The sequence below is a fragment of the Lissotriton vulgaris genome, chromosome 5 (assembly GCF_964263255.1).
Source record: "Lissotriton vulgaris chromosome 5, aLisVul1.2, whole genome shotgun sequence".
Taxonomy (NCBI): domain Eukaryota; kingdom Metazoa; phylum Chordata; class Amphibia; order Caudata; family Salamandridae; genus Lissotriton; species Lissotriton vulgaris.
Window position 1 is genome coordinate 1,067,065,873 of NC_141693.1, and position 27,140 is coordinate 1,067,093,012.

Consider the following 27,140-nt stretch of genomic DNA (forward strand, 5'->3'; position numbering starts at 1 on the left):
CAGAAGGGATTCAATATTCTCTATTCTGCCCAGCCAACTTGCGTATTGTACTCGACGGAAAGACCCACTTTCATGACATGCCGGAGGATGCATGGGATTGGCTGGAGTCTTACAGAGCGGGAAAGGATGGCCTGGACGTGGAGGCACGGGAGCTGACTGGTGACTCTCAACCTCGCAGGTCGCAACGGTTGCGATGCCGCAGGCAGGGCCTGCGGAAACCATCGACCTCGCAGATGGTTATAGAGCGTAGGTGAGCTCTGGAAGCGGTGTCGGCTATCTCCGGAGAACTGCTGAAGACCACACCAGAGGCATCAGAACTTGGAGGTGACGAGCCGATCGGAGGCGGAGTCCTCTGTCGAAGAATCAGCGACTACCAACAGTCACTCCTGGAACGGCAGATGGACTGCTGGATGAGTAGATTTTATGATGTCTGTGGGGCTGGGAGTTCTGCCCTGGAATGATGTGCTTCAGTGATTGTTTCTTAAATGGGGGTTATAGTGGTGCATTGGAAACGGGGGGAGCTGGGAGCCTGAATCGGGAGTGAATGGGGTTGGGGTGGCGACGATGGCTGCGGGGGGATCTGGGAGGCATTGCATTTTGGGGGATCTTGGGGCGGGCATTGGTTGTGCTTTTGGTTTTATTGCAGGTCATTTCCTATTCTCTATCCAACCCCCACCGGATGGTACTAGTTAGTTTGCCTTAACTTTGCATGGGGCCCGTAGTTGGGGTAGTTTGGATGGGATTCACTATGTTGGTGCCTGCTCTTGTGGGGGGAGGGAGATGTATTGGGTGGGGTGGGATTGTTTGGGGATGGAACTGGTTTGTTTGGGGGAAATTGCCTGCTGATGAGCTTAACCAAGAAAGTGGCACTATCGAGTGTTGTGCATTTGTATATTGGTAACTGTCTGGCAGCTGGAGGGGGGGCTGCATTGGGTGTTTTTTGCTTTACTGTTGCAGGTCTGTCGCCTGATGTGAAATGTATAACCTGGAATGTTCTGGGATTGCACTCCATGCAGCGTAGATATAAGGTCCACTCCTATTTGGTCCGTAGGGGCGTGCAGGTGGCTTTCTTACAGGAGACACATCTGACTAAAACTGAGGGGCTTGCTCTGCAGCTCAGGTGGCGCGGATAGCTTTATTACACCACTTACTCAGCCTTTGCACTGGGGGTTCTGATCTGGATTAGGGCTGGAGTCCCTTTTCAAGTGTTAGACCAACTGATAGACCCTGATGGCTGTTACGTCGCGGATAGAGGTCACCTTTATGGGCGTGAGCCGACCCTCTGCTGGGTCTATGCTCCTAATGTAGAACAGGTGTCCTTCTTGGAGTCTTTGTCTTCTGCCCTCGCGGATTACTTCATTCTCCCCCCATCATTACTTTGATGGGGGGAGAATTTAACTCAGTTGTTGATGTAACCATGGACAGGTCACATCCCCCACTACCCACGGCCCCGATTAATAAATTGGCTGGGGTTCTGGCCCACTGGGGACTCCTTGACATTTGGTGAGCGCAACATCCGGACGATAGAGATTACTCCTATTATTCAGCCTTGCATGACCTGCATGTTCGATTGGACGCCGTTTTGTGTAGTACCGGCCTGGCATCTCTGGTGGCTATTTAACACGCACCGTACACGCACAATCCGCTATTGGTAAACTTCTGTTGGGTGGTGGAGCGCCCCAGGATCCCTACCTGGAGATTGCACCCTGAGATGTTGGAGGATCAAGTCTTTCGTGCGGAGATGGGGTGGAACACTACTTTGCGGAGAATGCGGGATCTGCTACGACAGTGGCCCTAGAATGGGATGCCTTCAATGTGGTGGTCCGCGGTATCTCTATCGCCAAGTGGGTGGGAGTTAGGAAGCTGCTTCTGCAGGAAATCGAGACTGCGAACTGGCCCTACGTGAAGCTGAGAGGGCCCATTCGGATGGCTCTGGGACGAGTGACCAGGTTCTGTCCCGGAAGGAGGCGGTAGCGGCGGGGGTGGAGTGCCTATGGTGCTTTGATCACAAAGCTTTCTTGACTCGTGCGGAGCAGGACAGAGTGGGCACATTACTGGCCTGGCTGGCTGCCCCTGCATGCGTGCCTATTTTGGCGTTGGCTTCCTCTTCGGGACGTTTGGAATATGAGCAACATCATATAAATGACCGATTTCGATCCTTTTATGCGAGTCTCTACACCAGCCAGTTGCAGACTGGCGAGGTGGATACTCAAGCGTTTCTGGAGGGCTTGGAGCTACCCGCAATTGAGAAGGAGGAGGTGGAGGCACTTGGTCAGGATATTACACTGGCTGAGATTCGCTGCGCCACAAAACACCGGGCAGCGATGGTTTACCTATTGAATTCTATCGGACATATATTGACCTCCTGGCTCCCAGATTATTGGTGATGTACCAGGAGGCTAGGCAGACTGGGATACTACCGGCTTCTACTAGGGAAGCCATTATTGTTCCGCTCCTCAAGCCAGGAAAGCCGCCGACAGACCCAGCTGCGTATAGGCCTCTTTCTATGCTCACTTCTGACTATAAAATACTGAGCCGGGTGCTGGCCACCAGACTCCTTCCCTTAATGACACGGTTAGTGCATTTAGATCAAGCTGGTTTTATCCCGACGCCCAATACCGCCAGTAGCATACGTCTGTTGATAGGAATATTGGATGGAGGTTGTGGAAGGGAGAGGCAAGCAATAGTCCTTTCGGTTGACATTGCTAAGGCGTTTGACAGCCTGGAATGGCCCTATCTGTTCTCAGTTATGACTGCATTTGGGCTTGGAGCCGGCTATGTTAGTTGGACTGAAATACTATATTCGTCGGCAACGGCTAGGGTTCGCGTGGGTAGGGCTGTTTCCTTTTCCTATCCGGTGGGGCGGGGCACGGCACTAGGCAGGGTTGCCCGCTCTCCCCGCTGCTATTTGCCCTTGCGATAGTCACTGGCTGCGCACGCTAGAATGGTGGGGGCGTACCGTGGCCTTCAGATCCTAGGTCATGCGGACTGTATCTCGCTCTACACCTACGACCTCCTAATGTTTCTGGAAGATGTGGGGTATGCCCTCGATGGGGCTCGCACTCTCCTTGACCGTCTCGGGGACATCTCAGGACTGCGGGTTAACTGGGCAAAGACCTGCGTTTTCCCAGTGTCTAGTACATGCGACCCGCCCACGTTACTGCCCGATCTGGCGTGGGAGCCGAGGTGCCTTCCCTATCTGCGAACGCAGTTGTACCATGCTCGGGAGGATCTCCTTGAGGGCAACATTGGGAGAGGGATGTGGGGCTTGAGGGGTAGCATGCGGTTTGGGGGGACCCTGCCATTGTCGGTGGCATGTCGCGTAGCGCTGCTGAAGAGGGTGGCGCTTCCTCGTCTTTTATATGTCTTCCGGACCCTACCGATAAGAATACCGGCTGGTTTTTTCGACAACTCCGCTCCGCAGTGGGTAGTTTCATCTGGGGTGCAGGACGGCGCAATGTGGCGCTGGATACACTGCTGCGGCCGAGAGTTGAGGGGGGCATCGCCACCCCATATTTTGAACTGTACTATTTGGCTGCACAATTCCAGTTTCTTACTCGGGCGGTGGCGTTGGAGTTATGGGGGCCGGAGGGGGGGACTGTGCCGGAAGAGCCGAAGCATAATCTGTCATTCATGATCTTGCAGCAGTGACTGAGGACTGCCAAGTTATCAATGGTGGAGGGCACCCTGAGGTATTGTTGGAAACGGTTCCACAATAGAATTGGGGTGCAGCGTCCTTACGCGCCCGAGATACCGTTTGGCATGTGCACGGCGTTACCACACGGTGGTGATTAGTCCGGCCTGGCGGAATGAGAGGAACTGGGCCTGCAGATGGTGGGTGACCTATATGCAGATGGCGTACTGTTGCCCTATAGTATGTTGCAGGAGACCTTCGGTCTTCCCCGTGGCCATTTCCTGATACACGCGGCATCGGTTGCAGCCATACAGAAGCATTGGGGTGCTGGCCTCTCAGAACTACCAACTAGCGGAGCGTGTCAATACGTAGTGATGGCAGCGGGCACATATAAAGCGGTTACCTGCCTGTATAAACGAATGCTAGGGGAAGGGCTTGACCCGTTACAAAAACTGCAGGAGCAATGGGTGACAGACTTAGACAAAGCTATCCCGGACGCGGCCTGGTCACAGATAATTAAAAGAGCATGGAAGAGTACAAGGAACGCTAGGTTCCAGCTAATCCAATTCTTCGTACTACATAGGGCATATCTCACGCCAGCTAAAATGAATCCGTATTTTAGGATCGAACTGCTACCTGCCCCCGATGCAGGCTGCAGGGCGCGGACCTGAGCCATATGCTGTGGGACTGCCCTCAGCTGGGAACATATTGGGAGGAGATAACCATGTTGCTCTGTAGGGTAACTGCGCGACGGGTTGATATGGATAAAGGAGCGTGCCTGTTACACTGGTTCCTGCACACTAGTAAAAATAAGATAACTAGCAAGTTTATGGACCTGGGACTCGTTCTGGATTAAAGAGAAATTACATCACACTGGAAGGCAGCGGCTGGTCCTAGCTATGCTAGATGGAAAGCAGCGTTACTTATGTGGGCGGGCAGCGAGAGTTCAGTTAGATTGCAGCAAGCCCATAGATCCCATAGCGATAGGGCGCTGGAAGCGGCGTGGGCGTGGGAGGCCTTGGTGATGGAGCTCCGGATGCTGGACGTGGATACTGACTCGAAATCCGGCACATCGATGGAGGAGTAGGCACAGGCGGCTTCCTCTGGTCTTGGGGAGATTAGCGCAGAGGGAGGTCCCCGACTTCCGGGTGGTTACGGTGATTCTTAGTATAATGGATGAGATGGCCTGTATACACTTCACACACTAGGGTAGTACCTCGATAACACTCCTTATTTAGATGGCGCCGGCGGCAGGGGTGGGGGGGGTTTGGGAGTTGGTAGATATTTGGGTTGGCCATGCATGGGGTACTGAATAATGACCTAGAGCTCAGGGTTCAGATATGATACTATGCTGATTGAGGGGGCTTGACACTGCAGCGCTAGACCTGGAATAGGATCCATGTGCCTTGTTAAATTGTTGGATTACTGTTGTCTTCTCTCAATACGAAATGTCGGACTCTTTGTATTTATGATGGCCCACCCTCATGTCTTTTTTGTATTTTGAAACAATAAAAAGATTTTTTTTAAAAATACATGTTGTTTTTGGCAATAAGGTTGAGAGTGGCGCCCTTATTGTGTGTAGGACCTTTACAGAGCTATGAGAGGTTAAGGTCTGAGAGGAAAGTCTTAAAGGAACCGACAATAGGATAATTTGTGTCATTTCAATAAAGGTTAAAGTCTCTGAGGAATAATTGGCAGAGTTGATCCGAGCTCGAGCGGATGACTTCCATGATTTTCTCTATGAAGACCAGACTAAGTGCCTTTTTAAAATCAGCGGATCTACTTGATTCCTCCCAACACGGCTTTCAGGAGGAACACAGCACAGAATCCGCCCTGATTAAATCTATGGAAGACATTAGGCAGGTGATGGATGCAGGAGGCAGAGCAGCCCTGATCCTATTGGATCTCTCTGCGGCCTTCGACACGGTCCACCACAATTTATTGGTGGACCGGTTGAGGGCCTGTGGAATCCAGGGAAAGGCACTAAAAATCCTACAAGCCTTCCTGTCTGATAGAACTCAGACAGTGGCACTGGGCAGTCACGAATCACACTCCTTTGTACTACCTTGTGGATTCCCCCAGGGGTCTTCGTTAAGCCCCACCCTTTTTAACGTTTATGTGTCTACCCTCGCCCCGGTGATCCGATCGTTCGGCTTTCAACTCGCGGCATATGCCGACTGTTAGACCTGACATCCTTGGCGTGGTTTTTCCCCCATCTTTTTGCCTCTGACTTATGTATTTTTGATGCTGTGCTGGATTTCGTTTTTGCTGGTTTAGATGCTTTGGACCCTCTGCCACTGCTGATCAGTGTCAGAGGGTAAGTGCTCCCTCTGTAAATTGTCATATTGATTGGGTATACCTGATTGGCATATTTGTATCACCATGAAGTCCCTAGTAAAGTGCATTGTGTGTGCCAGGGCTGGTGATGACAGATGCTACTAGTGGGCCTGCAGCGCAGATTGCGCCACCCACATGAGTAGCCCTAAAATGATGCCTCAGGCCTGCCAGCGCAGGGCCTGTGTGCAGTCAGTGGACTGCCATGTCCGCCTGGCCAGTGTCCCCACTGGCTGGGCCTAACCCTTCCCTGTCTGTGCACACCAGTCACCCCTATGGAAGGCTCAAGGTACCCCCCTGGGCAGGGTGCAGTGCATGGATAAGGTAGAGCATGTACTAGTGCAGGTAACATGCTCTGGTAGTGAGCAGCAGCCATTTTGTGTGCTCACTGCTGTAAGGCTATCTTGCTCCATAGAGTAACATGGGGGAGGCTGGTCCCATTGGATCCCAGCCTATCTTCCCATAGGAACAAGATGGGACATAAGTGAAAGATATCCCTGAACTCAAAATTTAATAACACATCTTTTAGTAAAGGTTGTTTTTAAATTCTGTGTTTGAGAATGGTACTTTTAGAAAGTGGCTGTACTCTTGTCTAAACCTTCCTGTGTGCCTGGGACTGTTTGTGGATTGACTGTCTGGGTTGAGGATGACAGGGTCTGCAGAGCCCCAGGGGGTTATCTGAGCCAGCCCCGTGGATGAAAGGCAGCATCTGCTGCCAGGGAAGTGGGAGGAGATAGCACCTGATAGTGAAGGGCTGTGCCTGCCTAACCACAAAGCTGGCTCCACCTCCTGCTGGGCGACTGTCACCTCTGTCCCTGGGACAGGGAGGAAGAAGGAAACCAGAAACACCCCAGACCCCCAGAACTGGTTTGGACCGGGCTCAGGGCCCCCTTTGCACAAAGACTTCAAAAGACTTCAAAGCCTTTTTGGGGTATAAGAGAAGGACCCCTGACTACAGAAAATCAGATTCTACAATCAAGAGGAACCACTGCCAGAAGAAGGACTGCTGAAGGAGCTGATGGAAGATTGCCTTGCTGTGTGCTTTAAGGGCTGACCTATCCTGCTATCCAACTGAAGGAGAGGAGAAGAAAGGGACTTTGCTGTGAGCTGTGACCCTGCCTGCTTGAAACTGCTAAGACTTTGCTGTGTGCTGTGTCTGCAACTTGAATCTCCAAGGGCCTGAGAAGAGCTGGCTCCCTGTCTGCAACCCAGGACTACAAAGGTTGCCCAAGTAAAGAAGCTGCTGTATTGCTCAAAATCTGCTGAGAGACCTGAAGCTACTGCGCCTCCTGAAGCTGCTGTGGGCTGTGAGGATCGTGAATAACCATCTGCCCGTGAAGCGCGCTGGCTGCTCTCTGCACGGCCTGAGAGCGCCGCGTTGGGAGGCCCTGCTAGCACTCTGCCGTGACCGGTGTTCGGCGTGCTCATCGGCACGTGTGGAGTGGAGGCGCGAAGCTATTGGTGGCCCCAGGGTTAAGCAACCCTATGCGCAAGTCCTGAAACAGCTATCCTGCCCTGTGACCCCGGGCGCTGTAAATCTCCGTGGCCAGACTTCACCGCCGCAGCCTGGGGTCCGCGAAATCAACCGGCAGCTGCTCGGCACCTTGGCCGAGGCACGAAGGGGCCGCGACCGCATTGGTGGCTTCTCGGAGGCTCGTCGGCAGAGGCGCGCTCTGATTGGCCGCTGTAGTGGGCCTGTCCCCGTGAGCTGGGCCGCCGTTGGTTGGAGCCTCGCCGTGTCATCAGGATCTGCCACGGGAGCCGCGCTGTGAGTGGCTGACTCCGGGGGAACCCTTGACGTCAGCAGAGGCCAGTGGGAGCTGCGACGGGGGCCGTGCCTGCGGGGGTGAGTCTTCGTCCCAGAAGCTGAGGGAGATCGCTTTCCACCCCGCACCCGGCATTGACACCGGCTGAAGAGAGGAAGCGCTGGGGGCTGTGCGCTCGCTCGAAAGTGTCACGAACGTGCGCATCGCCTCCCGAGTGCCCCGCATTGCGCGTGGGACCCGGGGATAACAACCCAGTACCCGATCTCCCTGATTTGAGGGGGGGAAACCAGCTGGGGTAGGAGCGCTGCTTCTATAAATGCAGTACAAAGATTAGGAAGCACGTTTTGAGTGCTAAGATCCTACAACTGTTCATTTGCTTCGTGCTATATTTTTTAAAGACTTGAGACAATTGATGACATAAGAACTTCCTGAAATTACTTGCAACCATTAAGATTAAGTGCAACCTTTACCTGAAAAAGTGATTATCGTATTACTGCCTTTTACTGCCTGCAAATAGATAAAGTTATATATTTTTATAAAATATACTTACCTGTGTGGTCTCAGTTTGTGGTGGATTGGGGATTACTGTTGTTTTGAGTGCAATTACTATACACATTGCCTTGGGGATAAGCCTGCCTGCTCGCGCCAAGCTACCTAGAGGGAGAGCGGAGGTTATCTACTGTGTGTATTCCTTCACCCTGACTAGAAGCAAGGGTCCCTACTTGGTCTAAGGTACTTACCTCTGCCACCTAGAGCCCCCAGATCTAACACCGACGACACACAGATTGTGGTGTCCCTCCTTCCCGGCAACACTGAAAACACCGCGGACAGATTCAGAAACTGTATGCACGAAGTGGGCCGCTGGATGGCACAAAGCTGCCTTAAACTAAACTCCTCGAAGACAGAGGTTCTGCTCTTTGGTGCCAGAGACAACTTCTGGTCCCCGAGATGGTGGCCAGACGAAATGGGACCACTCCCCGTGCCGGTTGACAAAGTGAAAAATCTTGGTACACTGGTGGACACCACCCTGACCTTCAAATCCCAGGTGAACGCTCTCTCTTCCTCTCCATTTCACACTCAAAACCATCAGAAAACTCCTTCCGTATCTGGAGAAGAAACACAGGAAAACGATTGTCACTGGTCTAGTGCTCTCACGCCTAGATTACTGCAACAGCCTGATGTTAAACGCCCAACAGAGTGTACTCAATAAACTTCAACTTCTGCAAAATGCAGCCGCCCGCCTAATCACTGACACGCCCAAATTTGCCTCGGTATCTCAGGATCTGGTGACGTTACACTGGCTAACCAAACAAACTCAAGTGAAACCACCTGACCTTTTGCGCACTGTTGCACTTCCTGATGGAGGGCTTCTGTTTAATTTTTTAACTCTAATTAGATCAAATATTCATCAACATAAACTTATTATAATAAACTCAAACATTAGGTGATTTGTTCATTAATGTTTTACTCATTTCATATTTCAATTCAAGACATTCTAACCAATTGCATTTTCATTGGATTCATAGAACGTTCACAAGTACATTTTATACTTTTTCCAATGCCCTATGCATTTCGGGCCTCCCGGCCCTTCATCGGGGGCTGTATCTGAAAATGAACAGAAAAAATTCATACTATTTGACATGATCCTTCAGCGTAAAAGAGAAACCAGTACCATAATTTATCAACATTGTGATTTTTGTGTTGTACACACGTGAGTACATGCTGTTTGAAAGCAATTGAAGCAGTGAAAAAGAAGTGTAAATGAAAAGTGTGATAAATTCAAACCGTCTGGAGAGATACGTGTAGAACTACAAGGGAGCTATAACTTAAAGGGTACAACAACCCTAAGACATGCAAAAGACTTTAACCAAGTGAGTAATGGAGCAAGAATCCATTATAAACCTGCTGAGCCGTCACCGGTACTGACCTTTACAACGCTAAACTAAGTCCTATGCGTGTCTACCAATAGAAGCTGTCTCAGTTTAAATCCTGAAAACACGAAGAAAACCACTAAGACATAGCTTGATTATAACACAAAAGGTTGGAGATTCAATGATGATGATATAGACCTTTCCTACCTTCGCATCAATATTGGAACAACAGCGGCTTAGTCGTCAGATTTCTAGTGCGATTACATCCCCGTGCTGGGAAAATAAATGACATCGGGTCACGGTCTCGCTCAATGTTGAACGGAAGACCAAAGATTTTAACTGTTGAACACTCGGCGTTTATCTGATACGGAAGTGAAAAACTCCGTGAAACTCCGCAAACGGGAAACCGTAGTTTCTGCTACGCTTCGGCAGGATACTAATACGTGAGTGGGCGGATCTATACGTACCAGTTTAGAAGACGGACTACCGGGTTTTCTACCTAGTTTGTTAGCCATGTTGGTTTGGGCAGTCTATTCGAGATAACGTATAGACGTAAAGGTATAAAGATAAAAAAGTAAGGTGGAAAGAAAATTAAGGTGCTATGTGTTGTTTGTAGTACTTAGCGACATAAAAAAGATTCACACATACAAGACAAGAAAGACAAACATTGAAACAATTAGCAGAAGACCCTAACATACGGATCGAGAGAGCTGACAAAGGAGGAGCCATAGTAGTCATGGATCAATCGTTCTACGATAGTAGTGTCCAAGAGCACATTGAAGATACTGAAATTTACTTGAAATTAGACAAGGATCCTATCGAAGAACTAAAACGGACTCTCAATCAATTACTGGATCAAGCTGAGCATATGAAATGGATCACAGCCAAAACCAAACAATTTCTAACAGTACAGAACCCAAAGCAACCGAGGATATACATGCTACCTAAAATCCATAAGGACCTTCTTAAACCACCATTCAGACCCATAGTGGCAGGGTGTGGCACAATCTTTGAGCCCCTGGGTAAATATTTGGACCACTTTCTGCAACCATTCGTACAAAACTGGTACTCGTACATCAAGGACACAACGCATTTTCCACAGAAACTAGCCATGGTACAACACAAAGGATTGATATTGTGCACACTTGATGTAAAAGCACTATACACCTCCATTCCACACACAGGTGGAATCGAAGCAGTTGAATGGGCTCTTCTCAAACAAACTGAAATAAGGGCAGATAAAGTATTCCTATTAGAAATGTTGCATTTTTGTCTTCACCATGGATACTTCAAACATAAAAATGATTTCTTCCTTCAAAACAAAGGAACATCCATGGGATTTTCTGATGCACCAGCGTACGCCAATACCTATATGGCTAAATTCGGAGAAGAATTTTTATTGGCAGACCCACAATGGACAGAAAACACAACCATGTATTGTCGTTACATTGACATTTTTTTGATATGGCAAAACAGTAAAGAAATGCTTGAAGAGAAGATTCTCCAATTGAATACACTAAATGAAAATCTACAATTCACTAAGACCATTGATGACAAGGAAATATCATTTTTGAATGTATTGGTAAAAATTGAAGACAGAGAAATTGTAACGGAGATCTATCATAAAGCCACGGATAAGAATTCAGCTCTGATGTACAACAGTTTCCACCCCAAAAATCTAATAGAGAACTTGCCATATTCACAAATACTAAGAGCTAAAAGGATCTGCACAGACACACAATCTTTTGAAAATAACCAAGAGAAAATCATGGATACATTTCTGGAGAAAAAGTATCCAGAAACATTGTTACAGAATACCTTGAAGAAAGTTGCAGAGAGAACCAGAGAATCATTACTAACGACTGGAAATAAAACAGAATACTTCGACACAAATACTTGACGAGTTTTCTCTACCAGTTCTCGTGAAATCAAAAAAAGCATCAGTCGACACTGGGAACTACTTAGTAATGAAGATGATTTTCAAGGAAAGTTCAAAGACAAACCCATATTTGCCTATAAAAGGTCCAAAAACATCAAAGAAATGTTGAAACTACCTCAGATGGACTCCTCAGAGACCTTTAATGGAACCAAGAAATGTTACAACTGTGTACAATGCAACAATGTTATTGTGAGTAACAGTATTACACATCCTTACACAGGCGAAACCATAAAAACTAAACATAATGCTGACTGTAATGCAACCAATCTGATTTACGCCATAAAATGCCCCTGCGGGCTGTTATATGTTGGAAAGACTGAGCAAAAAATAAAGACTCGTATATCTGAACATGAGTACTATAAGAAACAACAACCCCAACAGCAGTCTAGCAGTACATTGGTCTAAAAACAGACACACGATAGCCCAGCTCAAGTTCCAGGTACTCGAGGTAGTTAAATCCACACCTGGTAAAGATCTCACCAAGGCATTACTACAAAGATTTTTTGGATAAGGAGATTAGATTCACAGGATCCGAAAGGGATCAATGATCGAGTGGATTTAGGATGCTTCCTATAAATATTGCCCATATGTCGCCTGCGTGCGACCTGAGTTCTATCACTAAAATTGCTGTTTTTTTGTAAGCATAGTAATTGAAGTAAAGTTTGAAGATAAAGTTAATGTTTATTTAAATTACACATTCTACAAACAACACATAGCACCTTAATTTTCTTTCCACCTTACTTTTTTATCTTTATACCTTTACGTCTATACGTTATCTCGAATAGACTGCCCAAACCAACATGGCTAACAAACTAGGTAGAAAACCCGGTAGTCCGTCTTCTAAACTGGTACGTATAGATCCGCCCACTCACGTATTAGTATCCTGCCGAAGCGTAGCAGAAACTACGGTTTCCCGTTTGCGGAGTTTCACGGAGTTTTTCACTTCCGTATCAGATAAACGCCGAGTGTTCAACAGTTAAAATCTTTGGTCTTCCGTTCAACATTGAGCGAGACCGTGACCCGATGTCATTTATTTTCCCAGCACGGGGATGTAATCGCACTAGAAATCTGACGACTAAGCCGCTGTTGTTCCAATATTGATGCGAAGGTAGGAAAGGTCTATATCATCATCATTGAATCTCCAACCTTTTGTGTTATAATCAAGCTATATCTTCGTGGTTTTCTTCGTGTTTTCAGGATTTAAACTGAGACCGCTTCTATTGGTAGAAACGCATAGGACTTAGTTTAGCGTTGTAAAGGTCAGTACCGGTGACGGCTCAGCAGGTTTATAATGGATTCTTGCTCCATTACTCACTTGGTTAAAGTCTTTTGCATGTCTTAGGGTTGTTGTACCCTTTAAGTTATAGCTCCCTTGTAGTTCTACACGTATCTCTCCAGACGGTTTGAATTTATCACACTTTTCATTTACACTTCTTTTTCACTGCTTCAATTGCTTTCAAACAGCATGTACTCACGTTTGTACAACACAAGTCACAATGTTGATAAATTATGGTACTGCTTTCTCTTTTACGCTGAAGGATCATGTCAAATAGTATGAATTTTTTCTGTTCATTTTCAGATACAGCCCCCGATGAAGGACCGGGAGGCCCGAAATGCATAGGGCATTGGAAAAAGTATAAAATGTACTTGTGAACGTTCTATGAATCCAATGAAAATGCAATTGGCTAGAATGTCTTGAATTGAAATATGAAATGAGTAAAACAATAATGAACAAATCACCTAATGTTTGAGTTTATTATAATAAGTTTATGTTGATGAATATTTGATCTAATTAGAGTTAACAAATTAAACAGAAGCCCTCCAGCAGGAAGTGCAACAGTGCGCAAAAGGTCAGGTGGTTTCACTTGAGTTTGTTTGGTTAGTTTGAATAGCACAATTTGGAAATTGTGCTTACCTTAGCAGCACGCATACAAAGAGTCGAAAAAAAGTCAAACCATTTGAAAATAAAGGAGTGCCCAGCCTCTAACCTTTATTCGACGTTACACTGGCTACCTATCCGTAAGAGAATTACTTTCAAGGCACTATGCATGGTCTTCAAAGCCCTTCATGATACGGGCCCTAGGCATTTGAAATCCCTTTTCTGCTGGCATAAACCAGCAAGAACCCTGAGGTCAGGACAACTGGCCCTGGTCACGGTCCCCAGAACCAAAAGAGCTCGCTGGGGAGGCAGGAGCTTTTCTCTTGGGGCGGCAGAGGCCTGGAACAAACTCCCACTTGCGCTCAGACAAACTCAGGGTCTGATGGCCTTCAGAAGAGGACTCAAAACATGGCTCTTCACTCAGTAAGCACGCTCACTCACACCAGTCTATCCTACCAGCGCCAGGACACCTCTGGGTAACAGAGCGCTCTACAAATGTGCCAAATAAATTGTCACCAGGATGGTGATAGATCGAGTGCAACATACAGATCTTCCCTTTTTTCCAGATTTCAGTAACTAGCTGTTCACAGGAGGATAACACAGCACATGGAGATTGTTTTACTGTGAGGTTGGAGCGATGAATGCAAGCAATGCCCCCCTCCCCCCCTGTTTTACCAAGTAGATCCCTTTTGAGAATGAAGTAGTCCGGGGATTAAGATGTCAGGTACTGGGGAAGAGGTATCATTGAGCCAGGTTTCAGTGCTGATCAGCAGGTCCAGGTTTTGCGCACTGATAAGTTCTGAAATATCAGCTGCATGTTTCACAGCTGATCTACAGTTGAGTAGCATCAAGAATGTTCTCTTTGCAGCCCTTAGTCTGTTTCTGAAATCGATATTCAATGCCTTTTGCTCCACTGAACATGTAAACATGCCAAACTGTTTTTTTCCACCTGGCGCCTTGGCAAACATAAGCAGGGACCCACAGACAAACATGTGCAGGCACCTTATTAAAACGATTTTTAAAATGTAGATAATCCACAAGGCGGAGCCATTAGGCACATAATGGAGCACATATTACCTGTGGAACTGGATGATTTACACAATACACTCTTGATGCCTCATCAAACAAGTTAACAAATACCGCAATATCACATTTTCTTGGGGTACAGAAGATGGACTGAGATCAAAATGAGTATTGGAGGAAAAGCGTTCCAAGGAACATCCACCAAATGGAATCAAGAAATAGTCATAGGAGCACTGGGGGCAGATCAAGGAATGGAAGTGGGATCATATGGTATGAGCATGCTGCACAAACATTCTGGGCCCAGAAAAGAAAGACATGATTAACTAAGCAAAGATATTTGAATTATTTTGTCTTCTGCATCAGAAGCCATTGCAACTTAGAAAGATGATTAGAAAGATGAATATGTAATATCTGGATTTTAGTACATGACCTGCCAATTTTTGAATGATTTGCAACGTAGAAAGATGGAATTTGGGAAGTTCCAAATAGTGCGTTATAGTAATCCAATCAAGTGGAAATGATAGCATAGTCTCTCACATGCTAGCCTTCTAAAGGAAGGCGAGGCAAGCTTGTGTGGGTTTTAATGAAGAGAAAGCATGTAGATCGGACTTTGCTGGTGAGAGATAGAGAACTTTTGCAAGAACCTAAAGATTTCCAATCCGCCATCAGGTTGGGAATCGGAAGATATAAATGAAGTCACCAAATTACATACTGGAAATGAAACCACCATGCTATAAATTGAAGTGACTACCATTCACAAAGACTTTAGTTTTGTTGGAATGTACCTTCAGAGTATTAACCAACTTCCATGCGGCGACTGCCATATGCAAGATGGCAAATTTAAGGTGAAGCCCCTTTATGACTTGCCAGAAGAATTAGGATTTGGGTCTAATCCGCGTAAGTGTAGAAATGCCCTTAAAGATTCTGAATAGCGAAACCTATAGTGCTACTGAAGCATTAGAAAGAATTGGACTATGAGAGGGGCCCTGTGGGTCACCACACTACAAGGTCCAGAATGGTCTAGGCGACAAAAATAACTACGTGTGTCCTACCTGAATTGAAGTATTTTGAGAGCAACCGTTGTAAAACCCATTCTGTGGATCTTTTGAATTATTCCAGTGTAATCCATGATGGCAAAGTTGTGCTGAGAGATCCAAATGGGTCAAGGCAGTGACACACCCAGTATCCAAGGCCATCTGGATGTCATCCAGGAACTGCTGGCAGGATAGTTTCCAATCCATGAGAAGGGAACATGCCTAAGTGAGCTGAGTCCACAATCAAAGCAGCTTTAAAAAAAGTTATGACCGTTTAAGATGTTTGGAATTTTAAGTAAAGTTAGCAAGTGAAGAGCGAAGAATAGGCCAGAATTTCTTAACTTCTTTGGAGTCATCCCCCATGTTAAAGAAAATAATGACTGCAATATGCTTAAGACAATGGTGTTATTCTTGTACAGGGCAAGGACCAAGCTTTCCTGAGCTGTGTCGGGGAACATCGGTCCAAGGTCCAGCAAGATTTCATAGAATAGTTGCTATTGGCACTTCTGAGAGGGATTTAATGTTATTAAATTTGAATTCCGGTTCTGTGTACCCTGAGCAGATTGAAGGAGGGTCCGGAAGATAAGTGGTGAAAGAATCCATACTAGTGGCAATTTTGTATGGAAGAACTAAGTGTTTCACCGATCTATGTTTGAGTTCACAGGTTTAAAAAAAAAAAATCTCCTTTGGTAGGTACGAGAGCTGAACAAATGTGATCCCTGGAATGTTTCTTATGCCTGAGAACGATGCATTTTTGTAAGAAGAGAGGTAAACCTGCTGAATACATTAAGTGACTGGCTTAAAGTTTTTTTTTAATGGCCTGCGTTCAATCCTCTTGTAAGCAGTTCTCCTAGAAGTACTTTTTGGGGAGCAGTAGGGAGCAGAGCGACGGCACCTGTTAATGGAGGATGGCATTAAGGAAGACGTTATTTTGGGGTGGTGGAGATCATTTTATGAATTTGCTAATAGAAAATAGGTTTATTATCCAAGAGAGACCGACTACGTTCTCAAATTTGGTAGGCAGTATGGAGATTACTGTAAACTGTACTGGAGCTTTACATGGTAGCGCTGAAGAGTGTAGGCACGATTCAAGACTTCAATAACCAGCATTGGCATAGCCAATAGGTCTCACCTTTGGGACCTTATAAGTGTTTAGCCATGCAACCGTTGATGTTGTTGCACCAAGGATATTGTGCTGCATAACTAAATCCTTATAAGGTCCCAAAAGCTAGACCTATTGGCTATGCCAATGCTTGTTTATTAGTGCCCCAGAAAGATAAGAAAAAATAAACATGGGTGTTGTATTACAAATGTTGAATGTAAAAAAAACAGTTGGTCATCTGGTAGATTTACAAGTGATTTTTTTTTAAACAACAAGCTTGTAGGTTGTCCTGTATTTTGTTATCATTACTATTGTTGATTTATTATGATTAATTCTAATATTGATAGGTCTGGCCTTTGGAGTCGAGTCTCTCACTAAACTATTGTTCTTCCAAACAATTCATACACCACATACACACTTGGATAGGATTGTGCTCACATGGCTTCATTTGGTCTGTTAAATCATCATTCACATTTAATCTGCACTTTGGGTACTCAGCGATTTTTATTTTTAGTTCTCCTTTTTAAAGCCACTATAGCTGCCGGTAATGTGAGTGTTTGGTTCTATGGCTATTTATCCTTGTCTCCTCCTGGTGAGACCCCTAAAGCTGTCTCAAGAACAGCCCCAAACAGAAAAGGGTGTTCCACGTGCATGCTATCAAGAATGTGGTCTATACTTTCAAGCACATTTTCAGCAACTACTGGACTAAGATATACTAAAAAGGTGTAATATTTTGGACATTACATAAACCAGTTGTGCTTGTGCACAACAATAGAAGTTGGATGAGGGATCTGCTAATGCGACGCTTCAAGACCTCAAATCAAGATGACGGAAATGGGCGGGAAACCTACTTGCCAGAAGGAGAGCACAACTGCTGTGGTAAAGAGTAACTGGGGAGGACTGATGGGCAATTGTTGCCCCTGTGGCTGGTTCCAGACAGCATCGCTGCGCTCCTCGGGACAGCTGCCAGAAACATCTGGCAAAATCTAGATTCACTGGCTCATATTCTGGTAGCTGTGACTCGTCTTTTAGCCCTCTGAGGTCAACACTGCAAAGCGAGCAAAAATGGAATCTAAATCACAATAATGCGCACTTGTTGTTTCCCGCTCCGAGGCCTCAGCACAAATGTCGCGTGCACATTTTTATTTCATCGCCGTTATGCAAATACAAACATTCCGGAAATATGGCCATTCATTCTCTTAATTTTTTATAGCAAGGTTTTACATTTTAGGAAGCCTGTCCGTGCAATAACAGAGGTTTCGAATTTACACTCTGGGCAAATTTGTGCCCACTAGAGAGGGATGCCACACCGTTGTCACAGCACTTTGAGGAGACCGACGGCACGATTGTCAGTTGGTCGCACAAACCCTCTGGTGGAAGAACTCTAGAAGGCTGACATTACGTTATTCATGCTTTGTTGCTCCTGCACTGAATTAACAAATAAAGTGCAAGGCTAGAGACGGAAACTCATCTTTCACGATCCCAGACCCTCCCCCACCCCTTGTAAAATGACCAAGAGGCCATTTTTATTTCAGTAAAGCTCAGTGTAGTTGAATCTCTCAACACAGGTTTAGCGCTACGACCTGCTGTCTAGCGTGTGAGATGAAACTCCGTGGGGTTTGCTTCGCACGGCTGAGTGACTGCTCTCCTGTTTGCTTCGCTGTCTGCGAGGAGCCAAGGGTAAGAATCTGTGCATGAAACCTATTTGGCTTTTTTTTAATAATAATTTTCTGACGAATGTGTGCTCGGAGTGGGCTGCAAGACCCCGCCGCTTCCAGGTGATTTATGGGTCTGCGGCCATGAGAAACAGCTCCCGGTACAGGTGATATACCGGTTAGCAAAAACATTGAAGAATATTTTGTTTTTAGTCATTTCTTTACATTGATAAGTTTGTTCCCTGGGATGTTTTTCTTTCTTCTGATATTGATGTGAAGGCTAAACAAGCACGCGAGTGGTGCACACGTGCCACAGCGAGCGATCTGTTTTCAATTATCGCACCTGTGTCTGGGCACGATATTTGAAAACAGATGTGGCCTGTGCGGGTACCCACAAGCAATAGGCCGTGGGCAGAGCAAATGCGGGACATGCAACCGCCTTTGCTCAATTGTGTGCTACCTTTCTTAGAAAGACGCACGCAAAGCCTAATAGCCTGTAACGAAAGCTGACCTCACGCACAGGCATGTGGTGAGCTTTCTGAAGCCCCTTACATAAAGTATAGCAGAGCTGCGCATGCGTGCTGCGCTAGGCTCGACCTAAATAAAGGATAAGCTTCAAGGTAGGGGAAGTACATTCAGAATTGAAAGAAGATGGGGAAGTGTGGAGAAAATAGGATCCAAGGTGTCCCACAGCTTTTGTGTGTTTGAAGGGTTCAGGCACACATCACGATCTATAAGAGATAAATAGTCTAATAGCAACTGAACCTTAGTGTGGTGCAGGCAGTCAATCCAGATGTAGAATGATGATGTTGGAGGTCGATGCAGCTGGAGGAGTAAGTTGGCTATGGCTTTAACAAAGTTAAGAGTTTTTCCTGACTATCTATAGAAAAAGCCAGAGAACAGTACATTGAGGGAGGGCTTAATCGTGATGGCTAAACTCGTATGGCTAAATAAATGTGACACAAGAAGGCCTGGCCAGCCTCCAGAGGGAATCAGCAGCTTTGCCACTGAAGTGAGGTGCATAAGAATAATAGCATAACAAGCAATGGTAAAGCCGATTTGTCTGATTTTAATATTACAAGTCATGCTTACGAACAAAAAAGATCGCTTTATATTTTCAATGTATTTAATGAAATGTAAATGTTTAGCGATTGGGTGCCCTTTGTAGATGTAAAATATTTTATCATGCATGGCAATGAAAGAGGGAGTGATGCATTCAAACAATCAATAGCTTAAGGTGATAGGCTAAAATTCTAATGGGACCGAGCTAAAGTCCATTCTTTATATATCTTTAGGAGCATTAAAACAAAGACCAGAAACTGCCTCTGTAGAAGAATTCTCAAGGAAAATGGAAACCAAATCGGATAAAGCGAGTAAAGCTAAATCAGTAAAAATAAATGTAGTTAAAACAAATCAAACGCTGATGTACAAATGCACAAGAAAATAAATATGTAAAAATGCGAACGGGTCTCAAACGTTACAAGAAAAGGACGAAATTAAAAAGAGACGCGTGAGCGTGTCAAACAAGATGGCCGCCGCTGTTTTTAGGCTCTGAGAATTCGTCGGCCCCTTTTCCTCAAAAACGACTTTTTTATGTCAAAATTTATGAAAAAATGAGGGCGCTTGCATGCTAACCTGGATTCCTACCTGGTATGCGATTTTGGTGCAGTTTCCATAGTCGGAAGCCTATTTCCCTGCCTCCTGTTTCCTGCTCCCAGCTACACATGAAGGTACTGCCTGCTTTGTATGCCCAGGGGGAGGAGTGCTTCTCAGGAAAGGGTCTGGCTTGGGCCTAGCCACGGCCACAGTCCGATTTAGCTTCTGCACCAGTGACTTTCAAGTGTTTTTCACTGCTCTCTTCACTTATTTACTCTTTTAATTCACATTTGTGTGTTATTTTACACATTTGTGTATTATTTTCGACTATTTGTGGATTTTTTCACCTCACAATGGAAAATAAAAATCCAGTCAACAATAAAAGGAGACAGCAAGTTTCCCTTCCTCCAGTTAAGTCTAAGTTGGAGTCATCTGAACCTTCTTTCCTTCATTTTGGAAGAAATTCAGGCATTACGTATTAATACTGACGCTATTGCCTCTGACATTAAAAGTGCGCGCAAAGATATGGCTTTTATGTCAATGAAAAATTTCTGATATTTCCATCAAAATGCAAGATAATAAAAGTAAAGTGGACGCTTTCGAACCTCTAGTGGCTAAAATTCTTCCTATGCACGTTCAACTTTTGGAATTGGAAAATCGAAATAGGCAGTACAACCTTCGCATTTTTAATTTGCCTGAAGTAGTTGAGGGTTCTAATTGTCGATTTGTATTTGGAATCTCTGCTTCCTGGTCTTTTGAATCTCCAGTTTCCAGAAAAATTTAAAGTGGATAAAGCCCATAGTATCCCTTCTCATCGTAACCCTCGCCATACTAAACCTAGGCAAATGATATTTAAGGTACTGCATCATCACCATCTTGTCTTGATAAGGAAAGCTGCAAGAGACATTCCCTTACTCATGGTGAATGGTAACAACATTTTTATTCACAAAGACTTTGCCAAAGAGACTGTTGCTATACGTAAAGAATTCTCTGCCTGTCGTCCACAGCTCAGGAGCTTTGGTTTCAAATATGGACTTTTTGATCCTTCTACAATGCGCATATGGAAAAAAACTTTTCCAAATCCTTTCAACGTCCTGAAAAACGGAGGCAATTCCTTGACCCACAAGCTCCACTTTCAATGGATACTCATGACCCTAACGCTTAACTCCTAGTCAGAAATTAAATGACACATTTATGACTAATCTTTATGTTTATGGGCTTCAACGGTTCTGGCCATGCTTGTAGAACGTGAGCGTTTCTATGTTTCTATTTATGCATCTTGTTTGTTCTTTTCTCCCTATGTTCTTTTCCTCCTCTTCTGCTCTTAAATATAGAGTTGTTATTTTAATCTCTCTCAATTCTGCTTTATTCCATCTCTTCTTGTCCCAATACCTTTTTTCCTTGTTTTTCTTTTTATAATGGCTAATGTTCACAATGTTAAAGTTGTTTCTCTTAATGTGAGGTTTGAGACACCCAGTTAAACGTACAAAATTTTGGGATTATTTAGGTAGTTGTAAAGCTGATATTTGCTTTGTTCAAGAGATTCATATTGAAGATAAGATACTACATTATATGAATTAAAAAATGGGTTGACACTATGGTTTCCTCACCGGCTATTGGAAAGAAAAATGGAGTTGCTATTTTCTTTGTGAAACAGCTACATTGTCAGGTTTTGAATAACATTTCAGATTCTGAGGGTAGATATATAATAGCTAAAATTAAAATTCATGATTCTACTTTATTTTTACTTAATATTTATGGCCCTACAGCGGATGATCCCACTTTTTGGCCTACTAGAACTACTGAAGTTTTAAAGTTGGATAACGTTCCAATGATTGTTGGGGATAATTTTAATGTTATTGCAGACCCATTGTTAGATAGGTTGTCTACAACTAGATTTCGCCCCCTAAGGTGTTTCATGCCTTTAAATTGTTTACTCAAACTACCAAATTAGCTGACATTTGGCGGCTACACTTCCCTGCTTTAAAATGTTTTACCTTTTTCTCCAACCCTCATAATTCCCACTCACAAATTGATTATTTTTTAATTTCTCCATCTCTTATCCAAACTGCAACTACCCCGGTTATTGGTAATATTGACATATCAGATCACGCTTTACTTTCTTTTGTTTTAAATATTTCATCCAATTTTAATAAGCAAACCAGATGGCGAATGAATACTGGTATTGCTCTCAATGAGCATAATAAACCTAAACTATTACAAGCTATTCAAGACTATTTTTTGTTTAATCCAGAAAATTCTACTTCTGTAATCAATAGATGGGACGCATTTAAAGCTTACATTAGAGGTGCTACAATCTCTATTATGGCTCATGAGAACACATTGTTCAATGCTACTATTAAACATTTGGAGAAACAAATAGCAACATTTGAGCAGTTATTTATTACTTCTCATAATCCCCAATACAAAACTGAATTACGAAAACTTCGTTATGAATTCAATTCGATCATTAGTAAAAGAGCTGGAGTTCAACTTGCTAAAGAAAGTGCTAGATTTCGTTTCAATTCCAATAGGTCTGGAAAACTCCTTGCAAATTACTTACGCATTAAAAGAGATGGTACACAGATTACTTCAATTCATGGTCCTCAGGGTAAGATTGCGTTGTCCCATAATGATATTGTTAAAGTTTCTTGATTTTTATTCCAATTTATAAAAAAGTTATGTGACAGTTCATTAATTGATGCCTGTTTGAATACTTGTGACTTACCACAAATTTCTCCTTCAGATAGAACTGGATTAGATTTGCCCTTTACTATTGATGACATTTTAAAAGCCATTAAATCACTTAAAAAGAATAAATCTCCAGGCCCTGATGGTATCCCTGCTGAATTTTACAAAGAATTCCAACCTCATCTTTTACCTTATTATTTCAGCTTTTTTCACACTTTAGCTCTTCTGGAACCATTTCAGGCTCTTTTGCTGATGCTTTAATGATTGTACTTCCCAAGCCCGATAAAGATCCTACCCTAGTTTCCAATTATCATCCTATATCCTTAATGAATCAAGACTGTAAATTATATGCTAAAATCCTTGCCCGTAGATTAGCTCCTGTACTCCATTCTATTAATCACCCCGATCAATCAGGATTTATGAAAAATAGATACTCAGCTAATAACACTAGCACCCTATTACATGTTATTGAACAAAGTCCTACCCTTCTTGTTCCTGCTGGGGTTATGGCTTTGGACGCAGAAAAAGCCTTTGATAAAATTCATTGGCAGTTCTTATTTCAAACTTTGTCATTTAATTTTGGTCCCTCTTTTATTCGTATGATTTCTGCGTTATATTATGCTCCCACTGATCGTTTATTTATCAATGGCCAAATTTCTACTCAATTCTCCCTTTTTAGAGGAACGCGACAGGGTTGTCCCCTTTCACCGCTTTTATTTCTGCTGGGAATTGAACCTTTTCTTAATTATATACGTAATTGTGCTGATAATCAAGGTATTACAATTAGATGTCACTATTAAATCTTTAACCTATGCATATGATGTGTTATTGTTTATTAGTAATCCAATTACATCTTTTCCCTCATTATTAGACATTATTGCCAAATATTCTGCAATCTCGGGTTATAAATTTAACGTTAGTAAAACAGAATTTTTCCCTTTAAATATTCTTTGTACCTCTGATATGTTACATTTTATCTGATCTTGTCTGGCATAAAAACAAACTGAAATATCTAGGTATTTTATTTTCATCCTTCTTACCATCAACGTTAAAATTAAATAGTAATTTTATATTGGATTACGTTAAAAATAAAACTTCTAGATGGTTTTCTCTCCATCTCACATGGTGGGGGAAAATGGAATCTATAAAAATGAATATTGCTCCTAAAATATTTTATTCCCTTGCTAGGATACCCACTCAATTTCCATTAAAATTTTACAAAGATATTGATAAATTGTTATCTACATTTCTATGGAATAATAAGCCTCCTCGAATTGCTTATAGAAAGAAAATACCTAAATGTAATGCAGGATTTGGCATTCCTGACTTTTTTTCTTTATCACATAGCATTCATATTGAAACAAAGTTCCTTGTGGTTCACTATTTCACCTGTAGTTAAACCTCCTATTTGGTTTGATATAGAAAAATCACTTGTTGCTCCTTATCCATTACCCTCCTTGCTCACAATGTCTCATAAATCTACTGTTGTGCACCATTCATCCATACTCAAATCATCAAGATTAATGTTTAATGATTTAGATGTAAATTTTGCTTCTCTTTTAAGTTCTACAATGGATGTATCGCTGTGGCATAGTGCTATTATTAAACTGAATAGAAATATGAATTTCTGGAATTCATGTATTAAGGCGGGCATATTTTACCTTAAAGATATATTTTGTGATGATGCTTTTATTCCTTTTGACGATTTGCAATCAAAATTCAAGTTGCCTAAGAATGCTTTAGTTAAATATCAATCACTATGTAACTTAATTTTAGACTATTTCCCGAATGGTGTCCCTTCTACTGTTACAACTGATTTGATAAATCTTCACGCTGTTTCTACATCTTCAAATGCTGTATCTATTTTGTATAAACAATTTGCTACTTCATTAGGTACCAATATTAATATAATTTCAACATTTTGGAACACTGAACTTTCCATTCATGTATCCAATGACTCTTGGAAAGCGATTTGGCTTAATAGCATTTCTGGGTGGTTACCTGTGTCTCTCTACCAGACTAATGCATATATTTTGTTTAATTCCTTATGGACACCATTACGTCTGCATTGTGCTAAATTACTTTCATCTGATTGTTGGCACTGTAATTTACATCCTGGGTTCTTACGTCACATGTTATTTGAATGCCATGTAATTTCAACATTTTGGTCTGAAGTTTGGGACGTTTTGTCAAATATTACCTATTAAGGATGTTCTTTCTTATAAATTGTTAGTTTGTAAATCAGTACTGCTTGTCCATCCCCTTCAAGATTCCGAAGCAAAATTGTTTAATTTCTTAATTTCGGCTGCGTTAAAATCAATCACTTTTTGTTGGAAAGACGCGTCTTCTCTCTGTTCATGCTTGGTGGTCATGGATCATTTTCACAAGAAGAGGTGCCCAATTATCATTACATGGAGTTAATCCTAACCAGCTTTCTTATCAATCCTTCTGGTCACCTATTGATTCATATTTGTTGTTTAAACAATAGTTTTTCACTATTTTTCTGTTTATTTTCACAATTGTTGTTTACTCAATATTTAGATGCTAATAGTAACTGTACGGTCCATATATGATGATATAATGTGTACCCTCTTCCTCTCCCACATTTTCACCTTCTCCTTACCTTGATTTTATTTCTCCCTTCATTGATTATTTTGCTAACTGTAATTTCTTGACCTATTTTGAATCGTTTATTATTTGTATTGATCAATTGATTTGGTTTTATTGATATTTATGTATTGTCTTTTATGTCACTTTTTAATTCAATAAAATAATTCTGAACCAAAAAAAAAAGAAATTAAAAAGAAGTTCCAGGTTATGCTCTTCTAGATGAGCAATTACATGCTTTCAATTACCCCTTTTCTGTTTAGCTCTGAATATTTAGTGGGGTAAGTGTGGATTCCTAATTGCACAGAAGAGTGTTTGTAGGCTGATTGATGCACATCTTTCTCGTGTAGACAAAATGGGTACAGGGGAGCCCGGGCCTACTGTAGTCCTATACTGGGGCTTTTTGTTGGCCAAAACCTCTACAATGATGTGAGCTGGAAGGCTGCCAATGCAGTATGACCGCTCCAAACATGCTTGACCCTTTATTTAGCCAGGGCTATTATAGCTTTTCTTGCCACTGCCTAAAGGTGCTTTGGGCCGCTCTACCCCTTCTAAGGAGATTGTGATCGCTTTGTGTATGTAGGGGAGAGCCGGACATCCTAACACATTTTTCCCCAGGGAGATCTGCCAGTACATATGAGATCCATTCTGCGTGTCCCCAAATTTAAATTGGCTTGATTTATTGGCACTGTGTTTTGTGAGATACAAGGCAACCACCTTTGATCATAAGAAAAAAAAAACATTTCCTGTGGACAGTGGCATTTTATTATTAATGGTAATTTAATTATGTTCTCCCCCTTCCTTAGGTTTGAAACCATCAATATAAATCTAAGAAGCAAACCAGAATGGTTCTTAAAGAAAGCTCCCTATGGCCTCGTGCCAGTATTGGAGACAAGTAAGGGTGACATCATTTATGAGTCTCCAATCACCAGTGACTATCTAGATGAAGCATATCCAGGCAAGAAGCTGACCCCTTCAGATCCATTACAGAAAGCACAGCAGAAGATGCTTCTGGAACATTTTTCCAAGGTACGTCTGACTATACACAACCGGTTTCTCTGGCTATTGACATAAGATATATTAAAAAATAATTAATTTGCATTGCTATTTGTAACGCTTAAAACCTGACATGGACCAAATACTTTTGAACCTACGTTGGACACCCATTTATGAGACATTAGCTGCCAAACGTGGCCATAGTAGATGACAAAATAGTGACAGGAGAGCATCCCGAGGCTCCCTCAGGGAGATGATTGGAGTTTGAAAGTAGAAACTGGGAACTGGGTAATGCACATATTAACACAGTACACCATTGACCAACCAGTGTTTTTACGTTTGAGAAAGAAAAGTACAATAATATACATGATGCAGAATTCTTCATATTGAATTATGACTAAATAAGGTAAAAAAAGTTGGCAAGCAGAATGCAAAATGATAAACACTATAACTTGGGAATAACAATTTAAAACACTTCCTAAAGAGGGTCTTGCAGACAACCAAGGTACAAATCACATACTCAAAAGATTTATCACAGGTAAGAACTAGCACCATAAACATAGTCACTTGAAAATATCTGATAGGTATAAATTGTGCGCCTGCAGGCCTTAAAATTGAAAAGCACAATATCCCTAAGTAGGCTCATTTCATCAAAATGAACACTTCATGATCGACAGTTATTCTAGAGACTATTTAACGCACAAAATAGAGGGGAAACAGAAACCTCTCCAAAAGCAACCTCCTGACCATACAACCGTACACACACAAAAAGGAATAGGAAGAAGGAAAAGCCTCTTTGAGGGAGTACGGCTCAAACAAAACTGCAACATTTTTTATAAATACCCCCACCCTCTAGCAGTGGCATGCTTTATTATTGGGCTTGCTAACAGCCCTACGCAGAGCAGCGCCTGGGATATAGCTAGAGGGAAGGGAAGACCATACAAACATAAAAGTCAAAGGATCTTAATGTTCAGAAATTAAACTAAAGATTAATCGTACATCGTTTAACCCTG

The 27,140-nt window shown here is 43.2% G+C and overlaps 1 protein-coding gene across 1 annotated transcript in view; it reads left to right on the forward strand.

Annotated features, from left to right (window-relative positions):
* LOC147712021 (glutathione S-transferase omega-1-like) overlaps nt 1-27,140 on the forward strand; it is a 93,699-nt gene that overhangs the window by 37,655 nt on the left and 28,904 nt on the right. Inside the window, exon 3 of the mRNA XM_086922753.1 lies at nt 25,938-26,160. Within this exon, the coding sequence (XP_086778879.1) occupies nt 25,938-26,160 (223 nt within the window). The remainder of the gene's footprint in view (nt 1-25,937; nt 26,161-27,140) is intronic.